We start from the raw sequence: 18231 nt of genomic DNA, 5'->3' as shown, positions 1-18231 counted from the left end.
ACCAGTATGTCACTATTCTGGAGTAATTTCGTGAAATTTCGGTCTGGAATAAGGTGCTAGTGCTGTGAAGAATCCTGTACTCCAAATAAAAATCAATACCAGGTATTATCTTGACGATTTTAATATTTCCACAAAAAGAAACGAGATTACCAATCCAAATTTTACATCACTATTCCAATATACAAATTATATCAATATTCAAGAATAAATTAGTTTAATATATTATTTTCTTCCATATATCAAGTCTAGTGATCTGGTATGATGCCAGTTCTCTTCATACCGAGCTCTTTCTCATCAAATGGTTACATAATTTTCAAAAAAGACAACGAAATGATTGCTTTACCTATCTCGTATGTGTCATCATTCCACTAACCGATAAAACTGTGAACCGCAAAAAAGCCGGTGTTGGGCGTGTATAGAGTAGTCAGTAATGATCGAACTGACTGACTGACTCAATGAATAAATAAACGAATGCACTAAATTCGTGAAGTATCAAAACACATTTCCCTTTGTCTACTCTTTACAGCCTTTTTTTTTCTATTTTCGTCTACAATGCACGTTACATCTACTCTTTTTATCTTAATTACTTTCTTGCTTTGTTGACTGATATAAAAGCAGCATTTAGATTACAAATGTTAAATTATGAATAGCAAGTGATAACACTGCAGTTTTAGGTATTATCCCAATATCGATTAAAAGGATTGGGAAAAATACAAAATCTAAAGGCACCAAACTAAAATAAGTACAACCCTGGAGAAATGCTATTAGTCAAATGTTTTACCTAGCAGTTAAGTGATCAGTAATTTATCTTCTTCTACATTTCATTTCTATTTATTTTTTATTATATTTTCCATTCCTTTCCTCCATATTATCAGCAGGGGTGACGATAATTTACGCGATACTTTGAAACAAATCGCCATCGGCAAAGTTTGTTCATCTTCAAATCGAGACCGGACAACCCCGAAGCCAGACAAACCAGACACTGCTTCCACGTTATTCAGCCCACAATGAGTGACACTTACTTGAATTGTGAAACGTGAATTAAAAAAGGAGAAAGGTGTGCGACGCGCCCTGGGGCACCGCCGACTGGCGTTGCGTTTTCAATGTCTGGCTTCAGTTGGCTCTGACGTGACGGAGTAAACTGGCGGGACCACTGCAACAACAGCGGGTGTAACAAGAACGTAGAAACGGAACGGAAGACGACACGACAATTTGGGGAGAGAGAAACAGATGAGCGAGAGAGAGGAGAGAAATTAGAGTTGAGTGAAAGAGAGAGACAGACGGGAAAGATAAAATGCTTGAGGATCTTCCATCTCTGTCTAATTAGCATTCCTCCAGCAGTCATTTTATGCCTTCAACTTCCTCCTCCCCCCCAACGAGCACCCGCCATCACTTGGGAGATGGAGCAACGCGCGAGTGGAGGCGTGAGGATCGATTATTTATCTTGTCTCTTGGAAGTGGCGGTGTTTCGGAAACCAAATGCAGCTTCAGGACAGCTGTGAGCTACTGAGCAACTCTTCTTTCTGAGCTACACGTATTTACGAGCTGTAATTACAGATGCAAAGTGAGCTATGAGAGCTGAGCTACAACTTCGCTTTTTACTTCTGCATTCAGTGTTTTGGTAGCGCATTAAATACAGCGCCCAGAATTCACCGCTCTTGTGAAAGAAGACGTAAGGACGCGGAGGAAATTCACAGCGGCGGGTTCCAGAAAAAAGAGCAACGAATCTGCCTAAGGGGGATTGTTCGTTGCTACTCAAAACATAAGTGACAATGTCGCGTAACGCGTCATTCTGACACAATTGCTGGACGTATTAGTGAGAGAGGGGTAATTTATTCCGCCACAAATTGCTCCATTCTTACACGCCGAATTCTACTGAACTGAGTGATACATTCGGACAGTTATGAAAGCCTACCTGTTCTTGAAATATCAAAGATATTATATAGATTTAACTCTCTCTTTATTACTGCTTTAACGTTACGAAAATCCGCTACACTGCTACTCTTGTTTTTACCTGGTGTAAAGTTTATTCATTATTTCTCCCTTTTCGTGTGTGTGTTATATGTCCACATGGATAGCCGACTGCTGGGATATATTTTTTTATTTTGTGCCCTTCTATGTTATTTTCAATTCATAATAATTTGTCGTTTTTAACGTCGCTGTCAGCATTTCAGAAGGAAGTGGTCGCAGCCTATCTCAGACACAATCCCGGAATTTGCCTGGTGTTGCTGAGGAAACCCATGAAATACCTCAGTCTGGACGCTCGGTCTACGGACCGAGATTTTAACTCTGCTTCAACTTTTGATCGTAATTCACAGTCGTCCCTTTCAATGTTATATAATATACGCCGCTGAGAATGCGTCGTTAAATAACTAAATGGTTACAAATGTCAGAAGGACGACTTGTGTGTGTGTGTGTGTGTGTGTGAAATGAAACAAAAATGAATGCTACGAAAAAAAATTGTCTTCAACGTAGAAATCAGGATTCAAATGGACAGACGCGCAATGTGAAAATATGAATAACTACCGGATATGTTGACAGTAGAATAACGAACGAACGAACGAACAAATGAACAAATAATGCTATCGAACATTTTGTACTGACGGGCGTTACATGCAGTAATTACCTTCCTAGGCAAGCACGTAGCAGACAAATGAGAATTTATACCTGTAACAGCAGATGATGCAAGTTATCTCGGGTTTTCAATCGGACAGACACCTAACACAGTTATGCAGATAGAACAACTTAATATCTCAAACGAATAACAGCATGGTAAATGCATATCGCGAACATAAATTTGGTGCGCGGTAAGAAGGGGTTTGAATCAGTAGTCATTACGTTTGACTTAAGCCCTTCTTATCGACAGCATTGCGTTATCTTCATTTTGTAATGCAGAATGTATCACCTAGTTGAAATACAAATGTTGGAGCACAGCGCCTTATTAAGTTTAGGTACAAGACTTGAACTCTACATGACACTGGAATTTTGTCCATCCCTTGGGGGCGAGGCACTCAGAAAATTTTACCCTGAGGTTACTTGGCCACAGACACATTTCAACATTTTACACTCATTTATTTAGAATATTTTACTACTAGAACCTTTTACGTAGACAACATTTTAACACTATTTGTTCTTAGCTAAGATCATTATTTTATCAGATTGGTTTAAACTGGCCCTACATACTTCTAGCACTCATCACAGATGCAAAAACAACGAACCAAAACACAGTGAAGATATTCATGGCGTGAAGTTGGTACAGGGCAACAGAAGAAATAATCAATGTGCATGTGAACGGACAGAGCACAAATACATGAATATTTGATCTAAAATGTTATATGGTGATTGTGATAACTGTCCGTTGTTACAGACTACATAATCAGGGTTTAATCCCAGGTAGAAGCACTGGGAAATTTTTCTTCACCACTAGAATCAAAACAGCCCTAGATACCACAAAACTTTCTGCAGAATTTATGATTATTCCTGTGCTTTCTGTACAGAAACCTAGCACCAAATCACACGATAGTTATAGATGATGTTGAAAAGGACTCATTTATAATTTGTTACGCGAAGTACATAGCGAGAACGCATTGTGGGCTGGTCTTGTCCGTTTGTCCAGTCGACTCTACTCCAGAACTGCATGACGGATTTGGATAAGTTTTGATGTGGAGGTTGTGCTATTCTGCAAGACCTCAGAATCGTATTTTTAATGTCCTACGAGCGGTGATGATAAATGGAAGGATGAGGAAATTTGTGATACAGACATTGAGGTGCTGAGATCTGATGGCCAAAGTGGGAACTATCAAACAAGACTAACTTACTACCTCCACATACAAAATGCAAAGAACGCATGAGGATATTATTTTATGAAATACACTTTCTGAGTTTGTTTCATATAGTCTCTGTATTTGTCCGAAGGGAATAAGCAAAACATCTAAAACCTCATTCGGGATAATCTATCACAATAAATTTAACAAAATATAATACATTTTAAAGTATAAATTGAGAGAATAAAAATATTGAACATAAACACGCTACCTTCTCACCAGAACACCAACTGTTCACTTGATGGTCACATTTTTCTCAGGTAGTATCATCATCATCTGTGAAATATGAACGCAGTGTTCTAGGGTAAAAGAAAGTAGCTCCTTCTTCAGAATTATGGGTATCGAAATTCAAAGACGATTTCTGTAAAAGCGCCTGTGAGTCATGAAGGACAAATTTCCTCACCGCTAGAGGGTTGTTACAGGCGAGGACATGCAGTCTAATTACGTGCCTAAACTTTTTTCTTTTCCCTAGGGTTCAGATGCATGCAAAACAATGCGTTGAGTGCTGCAACAGCATGAAACATTTAGCATCATCCGTAGCTGTAGTTCAGTGCAGACAAATTTACATAATTTTCGCCCACAGACCTATAATCATCATTTACCTAGTTCTGAAACAATATTGAAACCAAAAAGGAAGGAGACTTTTTGGTGAGGAAATTTCTCAAAAAAAAACTGTCCCTTGAAAGATCGAGGTAGAGATGGAAGGAAGCGATTAAGTCGTGGTGTGATTATTATCATATTCTACGTTCTAGGGCCGTATAGACTAGTAGGTAAATGCGAACATTTGAGAATGCGCCCTCATCCTTCCCTTTATCTAATCCTATATAAATTCCTCCCCTTTCAGAATTTCAATTTCAGCCCTGAAGACGGAAACGTTATATTTCTCCGAAAAGCTACCCAATAATTTATAAGGCGCCAAAGTACAGAAGCCCTTCTTCTTCTTCACCGAACTTAAAACCTCATATCTCTTAAGACGAAGGACATTTGTAATGCAGGTTGTGACGAAGGGAAGCGGATGGAACTAGATGAGGATAGTATCTGATGACGTCATTTTTTATTGTTTCGGAATCTGGCTCTGCTGCCGTCTTCAGGTAAACTCGCCTTTCTGTTGAGTCTGACAGAAGGGGTTCAGGGATACAGATTCAGTCCCTTCTATCGGACCCACAGTACAGGCAGTTTCACTTGAAGAAGGGAGCAGAGCCAGTTCCCGAAACGTGGGGCTTCGTTTTTAAGTATAATAAAGTGGATAAGTCCAGAAAAAACAGCAATGCAGAATTAGCTCTTATGTGTCTTTAAGAATCCTTGCATTCGGGATTCCACACAGTTCTGCCACTCCCAAGCAGAATTTTGGAAAATTTCATAAAACAAATGACGATTACATCTTCACTTCTCATATTAAACTAAGACTTATCAAAAATTTTGTTAAAGGAATGGACAAGGAAGGAGAAGGATTCAAATATCTGAGGGGAATTTTTCCGAATCTTAGTGATGCCAAGTTGAAAGAAGGAATTTTTGCCGGGCCTCAGATCAGAAAACTGTTGGACGATGGAAATTTTGAAGCCAGACTTTCTGCTAAAGAACTCGCAGTGTGGAAATCTTTTGTATCTGTGGTGAAAGGTTTCCTTGGAAAGCGAAACGAAGAAAACTACCATCTTTTAGTGGAGAATCTTTTGCAAAATTACAAGAATTTGGGATGTAGAATGTCATTGAAGATCAATTTTCTTCATTCACACCTGGATTTCTTCCCAGGAAACTTGGGCGACGTAAGTGATGAACAAGGGGACAGATTCCACCAAGATATGCGAACTTTGGAAGAACGCTACCTGGGGAGGTGGGACCCAGCTATGATGGGAGACTATTGCTGGTTTTTGCAGAAGGAAGACACTACACCGCACAAAAGAAACAAGAAATAGACTCGCAGCAGACTTTTTGTCTTTTGCTCTCATTTTTGTGTGTAAAATTTCACTTCATTTTTTTTTTAATAATTTCTTATTTGTTTTCAACTATGTTTTAATTGTCTCACTACTCAACCAAGATGAATAGATCGTATACAAACCCATAAAAATGACATTAGTAATACGCTAAACTTTGTACTGTATACGGAAACGAGAAAACGTAAAAGTTATCGTATCAAACAAATCTTACGTGTTAGGTGTTTTTCAAGATCATATTTGAAATCGGGCGCCCCAAAATTAGTAAAGAACACTGAAAATTGCCCATGTTACCGGAAAAAAAGTGAAAAATTATTTCCCTGTGTTATCAGTGATCGTTTATCTCATTGTTTGACCTGTATTTTAATTCCACCACACAATTTTTGGTCCGATCCTTTGCATTAATGATTTACGAAGACGAATTGAGCGCACTCTTCCATACTTCGAAAGCTTTCTTGCTTAAGTCAATGTTATGAAAACGGACTCCACATACAGTTTCGTGCGTTGCACTGCACCTACCTCGCAAGCGTGTAGCGGCACTCCTTGAGAAAACCCTATTGTCGTTGTAGGATTTAAGAACTAAGCATTTGTTAATGACCTCTCCTTTAAAGCTGCATCATTCTCAGAGGCAACATGTTACAGTATCTTATCATTTTTCAGTACATTAGTTATCTCTAAACAGCGAGTTATGAAAAGATAGCATAAAACTCAAACAAAGAGCACATACAGTACAGGCATCACTATTGTTGCCAAGGATAACAAAGTTTTGTTGGTGGGTGAAATAAAAACAATGCAAGATAAAATACGCGTAACAATGCAAGGAAAATTAAATAAAACAAAAGGAGAGGTTCCGCTGTTGCTGAGCGCCTTTTTTCTCATTCTTCCCTTCTCTCATTTCCACAAGAGACAATTTCTTTGTCTTTCAAAATGTTACAACTCGCTGTAATATATATTATCGTATAGTGTAAACCACTTGGCTTCATTTCGCCTTGTGGTTGTTTGAGGACGCGGGGGGAGGGGGGGGGAGAGAGAGAGAGAGAGAGAGAGAGAAGTGTTTTATAAAGTGAACATAGAGGATGGCACGAAGTTAATTTCTTGAGATAATATGTCTGTGTGCACATAAAGTTTCCGCCGCGTTTCTACAGTAAGCCCATACAGTTGTTAAAATTTGTACGACGTCCTTTCATTTTTTTCATAAGTTAGCAAACATCTGTTCCATTGTCACAATTAACTGCAATATTAACAGTAAGTAATGTAATAATCTACTTTACATTTACTTAAGGCTGCAATTTTCTCATTTTGAATTAAATTAGAAAACTTAGCTTTATGTAAGATGGACAAGGAACGTTTGTAATTACGTCTGTAGTGTCTAACGGAGAAAGTACGACTAAACACGAAAGGTGTTTTAAGATGCGGTACTGTTGTTTTCACGGCAGATCAGAGAGAATCAGAAAATCTCAGGTCTTTCAATAGTTTGGAGCGCGTCTGCTGCATAAGAAGAAGAGTTTATATCCACAACACTGTAATATATAGGCCTATATAAGTAGAAGCATGCAAATGTTGCCTATTTTCTTATAGGTATATAAGGAAAATTTTCAATGTCTACTGTGACGAGTAAAATACAGTGATTCTCGTTATACTCGATTTCGCTATCCGCATTTTAGCACATCCGCTGCATTATTCCAGTATCATGAGAGTCAATATCCTATCCGCGGTTACGGTAGAACTGTAGGACAATCCCACTGATTTGCAGGCGCAGTTTCACTGACTCGCCGCAACATGTTAATTTCGGGGACTTCAAATTTCGGCCTCTCATGGTATATAATTCAAAAGATTCACCGGCATGTTATGCCTCCCAGTTTTACGCGTTTTCAATATACGCGGAAATCAGCAGAAACGCAATCCCCGCGCATAACGAGAGTTCCTTATATAAATTTTTATGATTAATTTATAGTTTATTTAACGGCTATTTCTCAACTACAAGGAATATAGAGTCAAAGAAGAAGATTATTAATTATTTTAAGGTGCCAACTATCATTTTCCCGAGGACAATAAGGACATCCATGAATGTAGTATAACCGGTATCGGGGTCTAAAATCAAACCTGGTACCTCACGAATGGAAAGCAGAAATGCTAATCACTAACCCACGTATTACCCTTAAGCTTTCTTTAACTGTGAGTATTATGGTTCTGAATGAAATAAACAAATGTCAGGCTAAGTAAATTTTAAAGTTATTTTTTATTGGATAGGTTCTGGGAAATGTACTCAATAAGTATTTTAATTACGCTGTCTATAAAGTACACATGATCGCTTTTGGATAGCCCACTTTAGCCTGCTGTTATATTTCCACTTAAGAAACCGACGTATTTAAATATGATATGGAAGTTGTAAGGAAAACAGTGCGATATATTGAGCCACCGTGTAGGCGGGTGTATTACACTGCCTGAAATTGAATAATAAGGTGAAGCCATTGGAGAGAAATAAATGGCAATAGAAATACACGACATCTTTCTTAAGTAACCCGTCTTCCCGTTGGGATGTACATTCCACGCATTTTACATAGTGTCTGGTTACCATGCTATTGCTGTAGACTCCAGAATGACACGGCGCTACGCTACGCGCTGGAGACAAAGCAGAAACATAAAAGGTAATAAACTAAACCACTAGGTTCCATCCTCAAAAAGAATATGGCTCACTGGATGCAAATTACAGACGCGCGAAACTGTCTGAGGAAAAATAAGACGGCTGCATTATTCAAATTCACAACTGGTTAACATTTTGATGTAATATATTTAAAGTGTCCAGTATAAGCATTTTCATCACTATGTCACCATTTATAACCCAATAATTAACTACAGTTTACATATTAATAAAGAATTTTTATATGTATTTGAAGAAATCACGTAACGGGGCAAAATTATTTGGAGGATGTTGCTACAAATTTTCTTATTTCTGGTTGTGTTATCTGCCTCAGTATGTAATCGTTAACAGCCAACAGTCCGCCAACCTCACCCCGTTCCTCTAAAGCGAAGAATCGTAGACAAAATCAGTAAAGATAGCCAATGTTCCACTTGAAGTGACAAACCCGGGAAAATTAATAACTTTCTTCTATTTAGGTGCGTCGAAAATGTTATAAAACGGCGCATTTCTCCCACACATCGCATCGTAGGAAAAAGTCCCTCTTTTAGAGACAAATCCGAGGAAATTATAGAAGATTAGACACAGGATGTCCCAAAAACATACACAAAGGCGCGTTAGTATTTTTCATATGAAATGAAAGACACGTTATAAATAAATAACTGGATTTGCAATGCGACAATCACAATTGTAACAAATCTAATAATATATACTGAGATTTCACTTTAAATGTTAGTCTAATCTGTCAATAAAGACAAGTCTACATTTATATAAATTTAAATTTATTCAGTTTAATTGAAATATGGAAGGAAGCGGCGAGCAAACGATGTTTCCGCAAGTAAAATGTCAACGCATACGCCTAATAAGTATTCTTCATTTATCTGTGGGAAATTCTTGCTGTAAGTAGCTTAAATCTTTCATGACGCGGAGCATCTAAGTTATAATCTTAGACTATAATGAAATTAAATGTTGTCCTTACTTGAATTCACACCTTGGAAGTCATGGCGGTCCATTAGCGCCAACTGAAGGCCTTCCAGAGTGACGTCATAGTGAGGCACCCCTGACTGTTGTCCAGGATCCGCCACGGACACGGGAATCTTCTCCTCATCCTCCTCACCTGTCAGACAAAAGTACAGTCACGTCATAAAAAAAATAATACGTGACCGCTTTGAAACGTCCTGTCGTATTTAGAGGTCACAGAACGGATTCCAGATGCAATATATGATTGACGATTTTCATTTGTACTAATTCTCGCCAATTTTTAGAAAATTGTGTGTTAACAGGAAAGGACTTTATTCGATTTGCTAATAAATACCTTTCCATCCATAAGGTCTGTGGAGTGCATAAACGACAAGAAACAAAATTAATAATTTTTTTATGTGATGCGTTTCGTGCTCAAGACGTGAAGCCAACCGCAAACAGAAGAAAAGAGACATCCATCGTTGCAGTAGCAAGAATGGCGGCAACCAAACAAGTCGCTTGGCGGACCAAAGACAGATGAACACAACAGTTGGCATGCGGGCGACTGCTGTTTCACTCTGACACCGGTTATTAATATTAACGCCCCTTTAGAAGAGCGGGCAACTTAATAATAAATCATATCTTTATTACAACACACAGGCAGGCTTGAGATAATGCAGGCCTCTTCCTTCATATTCATTCGTTTCGGACCTTGAATTAAGACGTCATAACTCGCACGGATACGTCTTAACAGTCGCGTTTTAAAAACGAAATAAAAATGTATTACAACGCGCGAAAAGTGGGTGCCATAATGTTTACTAACATAATTTCGCCCGTGTAATATTCAGAAGAAAAGAGTTTAATTTTTGAAGATGGCTGTCTTCTAAGTTGTTGCGCCGTGTACTCTGGTAGAAGTTAATCGACGTTTCAGAGGTTCTTCATAAACTACCAGACTATACTGTACAACCACCTAGAATACAGTAATCTTCTTACTCGTCGCCATAAAAACCTCAAATCTTACGATTTAATTGTGTCCCTCAAATTTTAAACTTTCGTTTTGCTAAAGTAGGCTAAGATATAAGAAACCTCTATTTACATTCCTAAACACAAAACAAAATAATTTAAACTTCTGTTTGGATATAATAAATCACAAGCTCTATACAACTCGGTAACATATGAAAAGGACAAGAAGTTTTGCTACTAAATCGGCTTTCTTTAAATATAGAGCAGTATAAGACTGGTAACATACAGCGTAAAAAAGGGATTTAAATTTTCATAACCGATTTATAGAAAATAAGAATTCCCGGTTAAATATTAAGTGGGGACTTATGTCTGTTGATAACCATAATGGCAACAGGTTGGGCCGACCAGGCTTATTTAAGACTTCTATTCACAAGGCTCTACTCGAGAGATTGGATATTCTGACTAAAGTTCTCCTTAGTTTTCTTTACAACCTTTAGATGAAGGAACCCATTACAACTTAGCTGCTTATACTACGCAATTCGTAATTAATAATTATGTTAAGACCTTACTCAGTTGGTACCGCCTTGGTATATAAATTGGACTATCAGCTTTGAGTATAGCAGAAAATTACACACTCCTACGCACTAAAATCAAAGCAGACAGTGCTCTTTTCTGATTCTCTAAAATTTCTGGGTATCGTTACTAAAGAGCACGTCATGTCTTCCAAATATAAATATGTTTATCGTTATTTTATTAGCAAAAAAAATGAAAAATATTTTAATTCGAACACTTATAAAGATATGAAAAGAAACAACACATAAATCTGTACCACACATAGTCCTTATCTGGAATGGTTGATGAATTCTCCGTTCCGAATTTTGTGAGATTACATAGTCCAGCATTCCATGCTGTAATACTTGTAAGAAAACAAAAGCAGGCCCTTCTACACAAGCGTTCTGTAGACCGTAGACGAGATACAAAAAAGGGAAACATTCTTGAATAATTCCATTCATGTTTTATAAGTCCGAAGATTTCCAAACAAAACCAACCCTTTCGGTTTACCGACATGAGATACAACAGCACCTCTACTTCAAGAAATGCAAAGAAACTGGTAGTAATTCATTGCGATTCAAAATGATAACAATTAACATGGCTGGCGTAATCGCAATGATACATCTTTCTCCATCTCTCTAGAGTGACGAAGGTACAAGAAGTTAAACAAGAAGTAAAGAAAGTAAGAAAATAAAAAATTTTGGTGGGGTTGCAGGGAGACGAACGTATCAACAATAGAATCCATCATTCCACTCCGACGTTAAAACCTTATACAGAAACTACTGAGAAGAAATCCTTGATAATGATCAAGCAAACGACAGGCAACCTTTGTCATTACGGTAAGAAAATAAAGAGAAGTCTATACTAAATGCCAAGTTAACATTTGATCATATACTGCACCTGCCACTGGAATCCCACATTACTTATCATACACGTCATGTGTCATATCAACCATTAAATTCTAACGATATCCATACTTTAATTACCGCGTGTAAAATGCTAAAGACAAAGAGTTGAACACAAATTTAAGCAAGGAATTTATGGACTTTTAATAACGATTTAAGATAGCTTTTCTGATCTACGTAGAAAACAAAACGTTTTGACATGTCCTATTAATGAGGTAAACTATCTTTCAATTGATCTTTAATCATTTATTTATAACTCAATGACCTGGGAAGCGTCTACTGGAAGTCTCGCGATGCTGTGTAATAAGCGAACAGCTAAATCACCCGCGCCTTCCGTCAAAATGTATCTAACCTTGGGGTCTAAGCCCTCGGCAATCAGGTCCTCTTTCTCTTGACGGAAATTCATTTTGACAGGGTGGTTACCCTATTCTACTTAGAGATTTAATCCCTACAGAGAGGGTGAGCTACTCCTGACTTATGGCGGCAGAGAATTAAGCTTCCCTAAACTTTAAATCTCGCAGGGTCATTCTTGCGCTCAAATCATAAAGCCAAGTCGCTTCAGGAGCAAATGGCAACAAATGGTTTTTGTACACGTATTTCTCTCTAAATTACCCTTAGAATTGATAGATACTGACGGCAACAATGCGGAAAGTCCTCTTCGCTAGAAAAATCCGGCAGAGAAAACTTAATTATTTTTATTTGTGAATAAATTCTATTTCATTCAGTAAATAATACAAACTAACGTCTTAGAATGCAACAGAATTGTTGTAATGTAAGTCTGATGCACAAACTCTTCGCTTTATAAAAAACAACAGTACAATACATGCCCTCCTTCCGCAGTGATACACTATTTTAGGCGCTTAGTGATGTCATCCATGAGGCTTTGTAACACGTCACGATTCGCTTGTTGACCTTTGAGTTCACCCAAAGTGGCGAGCAGCGTCTCGATTACGCTACTCTTGAAATGACCCCACAAAAGTATTTGGTCAGTTCAAATCCCCAAAGCGTGACAGCCTATCCAGGCCTGTACATGGCTTATATTTTTAACAAAAAACACACACAAATAGACACCGCTTGAATAAACACACTAACATGCATCTTATTACACACATATTCTCCTTATTTATTTACTCCATCCAGTTCCCAGTATTATTATAGTTATCTTTCAGTTCATCACAGCTTTCTCCCTCTTCCAGTTTTACTATCAATTCCATTTCCCTTTAGTTCTCATGTGAAAAGTTATATTTAAATTCTGAACATCCCTCGACCAAACCTCTGCTTTAATAAACAATGCCAAGCTGATTTTGGAATGTAAACTTGTCACAGGACATAATCCCGTCTTTGTGTATCCTGCATCCATCTACAGCCTATCAGCGTCATTCGAATCTTTACAAACCCAGCCGCTGATTCGGTGTTCTTAATTAATATGACTGACAAAATGCGAAAGCTCGATAAATTGTTAATAATCAAATTAACCTTCTCCGGCGTTTCACCTTCATTCCCTCCTTATACTTTCTTCAACGGTCTCTTTCTTCAAATTTCTCATATTTTGTCGTCAATCGTAAGCATTTGGTTATCTGCAGGGCTAAAATTATGATCTTTAGTTGGTCGCTCCAAGGCCTACTCGATGCACAATATCTACGTTTTAAAGTTACCAAATTGTATTCGAACCGATCTTGCCACACCTGAGTCTGACCAATAAAGAAACACAGAAAGGGTATAGCGTTTATCCATCTTTAAGTGTCGTGGTGAATGGCTCCCCGCCTCATGGCAGCCTCAAGTTGTAACGTCGTCCATGGTTAGCCCCCCCCCCCCCCCCCCCCCTCCAAGTCTCAGCGGGTGGTACCATTTGCCGTGCCACTCAGTGCGACAGTCACTTGCTGTGGACGACCAGAAACAGGTGACAGAAGCCTCGCTTCCAATTGAATTTTATTGAATATTAATGTCAAAATAAAGCACAATAATAGCTCGAAGAAACATGAAAATAATACATGCATGCGGTTAATTTTGCTACGTCGGTCAAGACATTCATCACATGGTAAAAGAAGACACGGTGCCATGAGCAAGTAAATATATTTTTCCTCTCTTTCTCTATCGTTTCCTTTTCACATCTTTCTTTTTCGTTCCATCTTCTTTCCCCCATTTATTTCTGTTTTACTCCATTCTTTCCTTCCCACTTGTGTGCTCCTTTTTAAGATATCGAAGAAATAACGCCTCCATCTGTAGAACGCTGTTTTATTAGGAATGCTACTGGCTTATTGTGTTTGACTGTCTGTATGTGTGTGCTCTGATTAAACCAGTCATCAATATTATAGACAGCACACTAAATCATGTCTTTGGAGACCTCAACACGTGTAACGTTTATAAATTAATGCCATCAACAATTCAAACATTACGGCGTGCTGACTTCTGAGGTAGGAATCACACTAGCTCTATTCAGTAAAAGTCATACACTGTGATATTCTGTTCAGGGTAACAATTTTTATTAAGATATTCTTAATGAAAACGTAAAACAACTCAACGACCCCGTGAAAAATTCCAAAATCATTTAACTTGACATAAAAATTTGTGTGGTTATTTGCAAACATACGTAATAGCGGTACCAATATGTCGGAATCCTCAACATCACTGAGACAAAAGTTAAGACCTAACACTTGACTTCTCTACAATTAGCATCGGATGACATTCGGGGATGATACGAATTTTTAACTCAAAAAGATTGGGGACAGTGTCATAAACTATTTAAAGCTACTGTACTGGCATTCAATGGAATAATTAAAAAAAAGTCTTGGAATTATTAACTATAATAATCGAATTCTCTACAGAGATACCAATCTCCAAAACACAAATCAGGCACGTTTTAATGAAACTTCCCTTGCTGGGGATGAAAATTTTGGTTCTTCAATGTCAGGTTAGTTACTACAGCAGTTTTTCAGAAAAACCCGTATCTTATCCGAATAAGAAAACATAAGGCCCAACATGTTTGCTTCCTTAGTTATTTGTACGTTAAGTCTTTTCGTTCTAGTGTCGTCGTGGTTTAGGCCGTGTGAATTGTTCCAGTCATGTCTAAAGTTGCAAGAAATGTGCTAGGACGCGACTAATGTTTTCTAGTTCCATTATATAGCAAACTTTGTATCCTCTCCCGTTCTTCAGGACGCGTATGTTCGTTTCTCTCGCAGACAGAAACAGCTCAGTAGAAGGTGATAACTATAAGAACTCATACTTATTTCCTTATAAGCTCATGCAGCTTCCTACAAGCTGATCCGAATATGGTATCCGGTTCTTGAACGACAGACTCATACTAATAATTCTACACGGCAGAACGTCTGGAATTCCAGTCTGTCTTACCAAATATGCTGTAATTATTTCCTCTCACTATCACTAACAAATCGCCGACAGTACCAGTCAATGAAAGGTAAGAGTGCACAAAACACATTTCTTCTTTGCTAACAGTCTGTGTAGTAGGCCCACAATGAATGCCTGACCACATGGTGAATCACTCGGAAAACATATAAATCTGGTGGATTTAAATCTACAGAGTTTTCCATTACAATGATACTCTGGAGATTTTATTACCAGAAACGAAACTGCAATACAGTCAAATCCATTGTTTCTTTAATCCGATATTCAGGACAAATCGGCTCTTTTGATTGTGGAATTTTATACCCTCCCTGTTTCTCTTGTGCTTGGTTCAAAATCAGAACAGAAATAAATTCCCTTTTTCTGTTTCATTCTTCATTCGTAGGATTACTTTTAAATCGGCAGTTAAGTAACTTGGAAAAATAGTCCTATTGTTTTCTTGTTTAATCTTTATTCAGATACACGCTTTAAATAGTTTTAACAGAATATTATGTTTTAATTCTCAAGCAAGTAGGTCACAAGAATGTAACTTAAAACGTTTGATTCAAACGCGCTTTTGCCTAAACCAAAACAAAGACAATTGGAAATTATTATTGTAAAGTCAGACACTATAAAAACTGTAACTGGAACAAAAATATTCAGGCATCTACATTAAACTTGTTTATATTCAAAGTCAAAATAAATCACAGTTTCTTCTCAGTTTATAAAACATCGCCTTATACTTGTATTATCTTTTAAAATCTCCCAATGTGTCAATTATCGACATTTATAATGTATTAATAATAAGTTAGATTTTGAAATATGTATCCAAGGTTATTGAATCATATATTTTAAATTACTTTAAAGTGACACATAGTCATTTTTCTCGAGTCTCCCCCCGACTGTAGGCAGCGAGTCTCAAGATTATCCAGTCCCCCACCAGGAATCCAAGCTTCCTTTATACATAGATTAACCATTTACAAGATAAGAACACGTTAGTGTCTAAACAGAACGTCTTCGTAATGAGTACAGACTTGAACACACTCCGGTAAGTTCGCTGCAAACTACAAAATCTGCTCAGAACCTACATTTACATCATACGGAAAAGTATGTGATATACGTACACTTGCAATTTAAATATTTTAAATTGCAACAGAAATGTTATAAGAGAAAAATCTTTCGTAATGCCGAATTGCACTTCTCTCATTAACATAACACGAAACACAATACACCAATCCACAGATAATAACAGCAAAATTACTACATAATATCACCACGCGTTAACCTTTCTTTAAAGATTTTGACACAATACTAGTGAATTATGTTATTATATTGTATCGACTACTTCATCATAACTATTATTTCATCCAACGCGTGCAATAGCTTTAGTACAATTTTAAAAATTGATAATAACGATTTTCGTTTGAAACATGAAGTTGAGTAATAAGGAACACTTAACAATAAATAAAAAGTGAGTGTAAAGGTAAGAGTAATATAAAGTCAAGGATACGTAAGCAAAACACAAGGATGATACACTACAGAATTCAATTAAGAAGTTTCGCATTTGTAGAATGGGACAGATATTATTAAAAGAAACTAAATTAACTTTCATAAGACTGAATTTAATTTCAGGAGTTCTGAATTTTACAGAAGGCAACAGAAATGTAATAAAAGAAACACCATTAACTTTCTTAATACCAAATTTAACGTAATGAGTTCTGTATTTACTTGTCCACATTTGACAACACAGACATTGTTGTAGAGCATAATAGATGCATTTACTGCACAGCCAAAAGTTACTGAAGCGCTAACTGTAGAGAGTAGTGCGCATCCATTAGATACACTCAGCGCACGTGACATTATAACGTCACTACTTCTCGTTTTAACAAAGTTCTGAGTGTGAATCAGAATATTTCTTGTCAAAATAAACTCTGATATTCTGCAGAAATAAGAGGGAAACGTGAAAACTTTACATGTTTCTGGACCAGTTGCACTAATATGATTTAGTCCAAAGGTTCTCAATAGAGTGTAAGTGTCTATTGCAAACACGGGAACCGGTACAGATAATCACACTAGGTGGTCGTGACTTATTTCAAGATGCTATCCGAATTGACCCTGAAAGGGTAAGAAAGACCGCGAACCTCAAGTCAGAACAGCCGTTAAACTGGTGTCTACGGAAAACACGCCCATTTCGTCGACTACACTAACACCCTTAGTGACACTAATTTAAAAGAGGCCACGGCCATTTAATAAACAGCTTTACTACTGGAAGAGGTCCGTTGAAATTCAAAGGGGATTATTTATTTTGTATTTTCAGCCCTTATAAATCTTTTTCATTATTATACCTCCATCTCATCCTATCCTCTCTTTTCTTTCTTTCTTTCTTTCTTTCTCTCTCTCTCTCTCTTATTCCCATCAAAACTATTCATTACAGCTCTCTCGTTACATATAAGTACTTCTAAAAGCTGACTAATGTTAGCACCACCTGTAAAACAACATTCTATCACCTATCGTCATTTATGAGGACCTTAAGACACCCCCAAGGGCAGCACATACACACCTATGTTGTTATATATGGCATCCTAAACAGATGCCTCCTTTTTTCCATTATAACATCACTCATTCGTCACTGAATTCGCTATGAAGTTTATTTAGCCTTTAGAAATTTTGAGAAATCAATAAAGCTGAGAAACGCGAAAAAAAATCATTAAAGTGAAAGGCTAATAGATTATCAAGAAAGTAAATTAAAATTAGTTTAATCGCATTGTCGTATTGATATCACGAGAACACACTGAAGGCAGTCTTAGCTATTTCATAGGAGTTAAGTACACAAAAAAGAAAGAAAGATCTACAATAGGACTTCAAGTTAGTGGTCTTCATTCTGCAACATGGTTCGAAGATGCTTGCATAATTTTTAAATAATGCCCAAGCGTTTCTTCAAGGAGACACCTAGTTAGCAATTACATTCTACGTTCACGTCCCACGTGAAGGCTTTGTCACTCGCTCTCTACGGACACAATACACAGCAGGCTTTGCGAAACCTCCCGAGCCAATTCAAGTCTTGGATCCACGACATACAGAACTGATGATTAATGATGATTTTCGCCATGAATATAGAG

The 18231-nt window shown here is 37.4% G+C and overlaps 1 protein-coding gene across 2 annotated transcripts in view; it reads right to left on the bottom strand.

The window, feature by feature from the left end:
• L (zinc finger protein Lobe) overlaps positions 1-18231 on the bottom strand; it is a 330367-nt gene that overhangs the window by 217693 nt on the left and 94443 nt on the right. For both annotated transcript variants that reach the window (XM_022082246.2, XM_022082245.2), the window contains one exon: positions 9373-9510. In XM_022082246.2, coding sequence (XP_021937938.1) covers positions 9373-9510 — 138 coding nt within the window. The remainder of the gene's footprint in view (positions 1-9372; positions 9511-18231) is intronic.

This window comes from Zootermopsis nevadensis, unplaced genomic scaffold, assembly GCF_977971745.1.
Source record: "Zootermopsis nevadensis isolate Lab colony 2312 unplaced genomic scaffold, Znev_1.0 Znev_ptg000029l, whole genome shotgun sequence".
Lineage (NCBI taxonomy): Eukaryota > Metazoa > Arthropoda > Insecta > Blattodea > Termopsidae > Zootermopsis > Zootermopsis nevadensis.
Note: the sequence above shows the minus strand (reverse complement) of the source record. Positions and strands in the feature narration are given on the sequence as shown.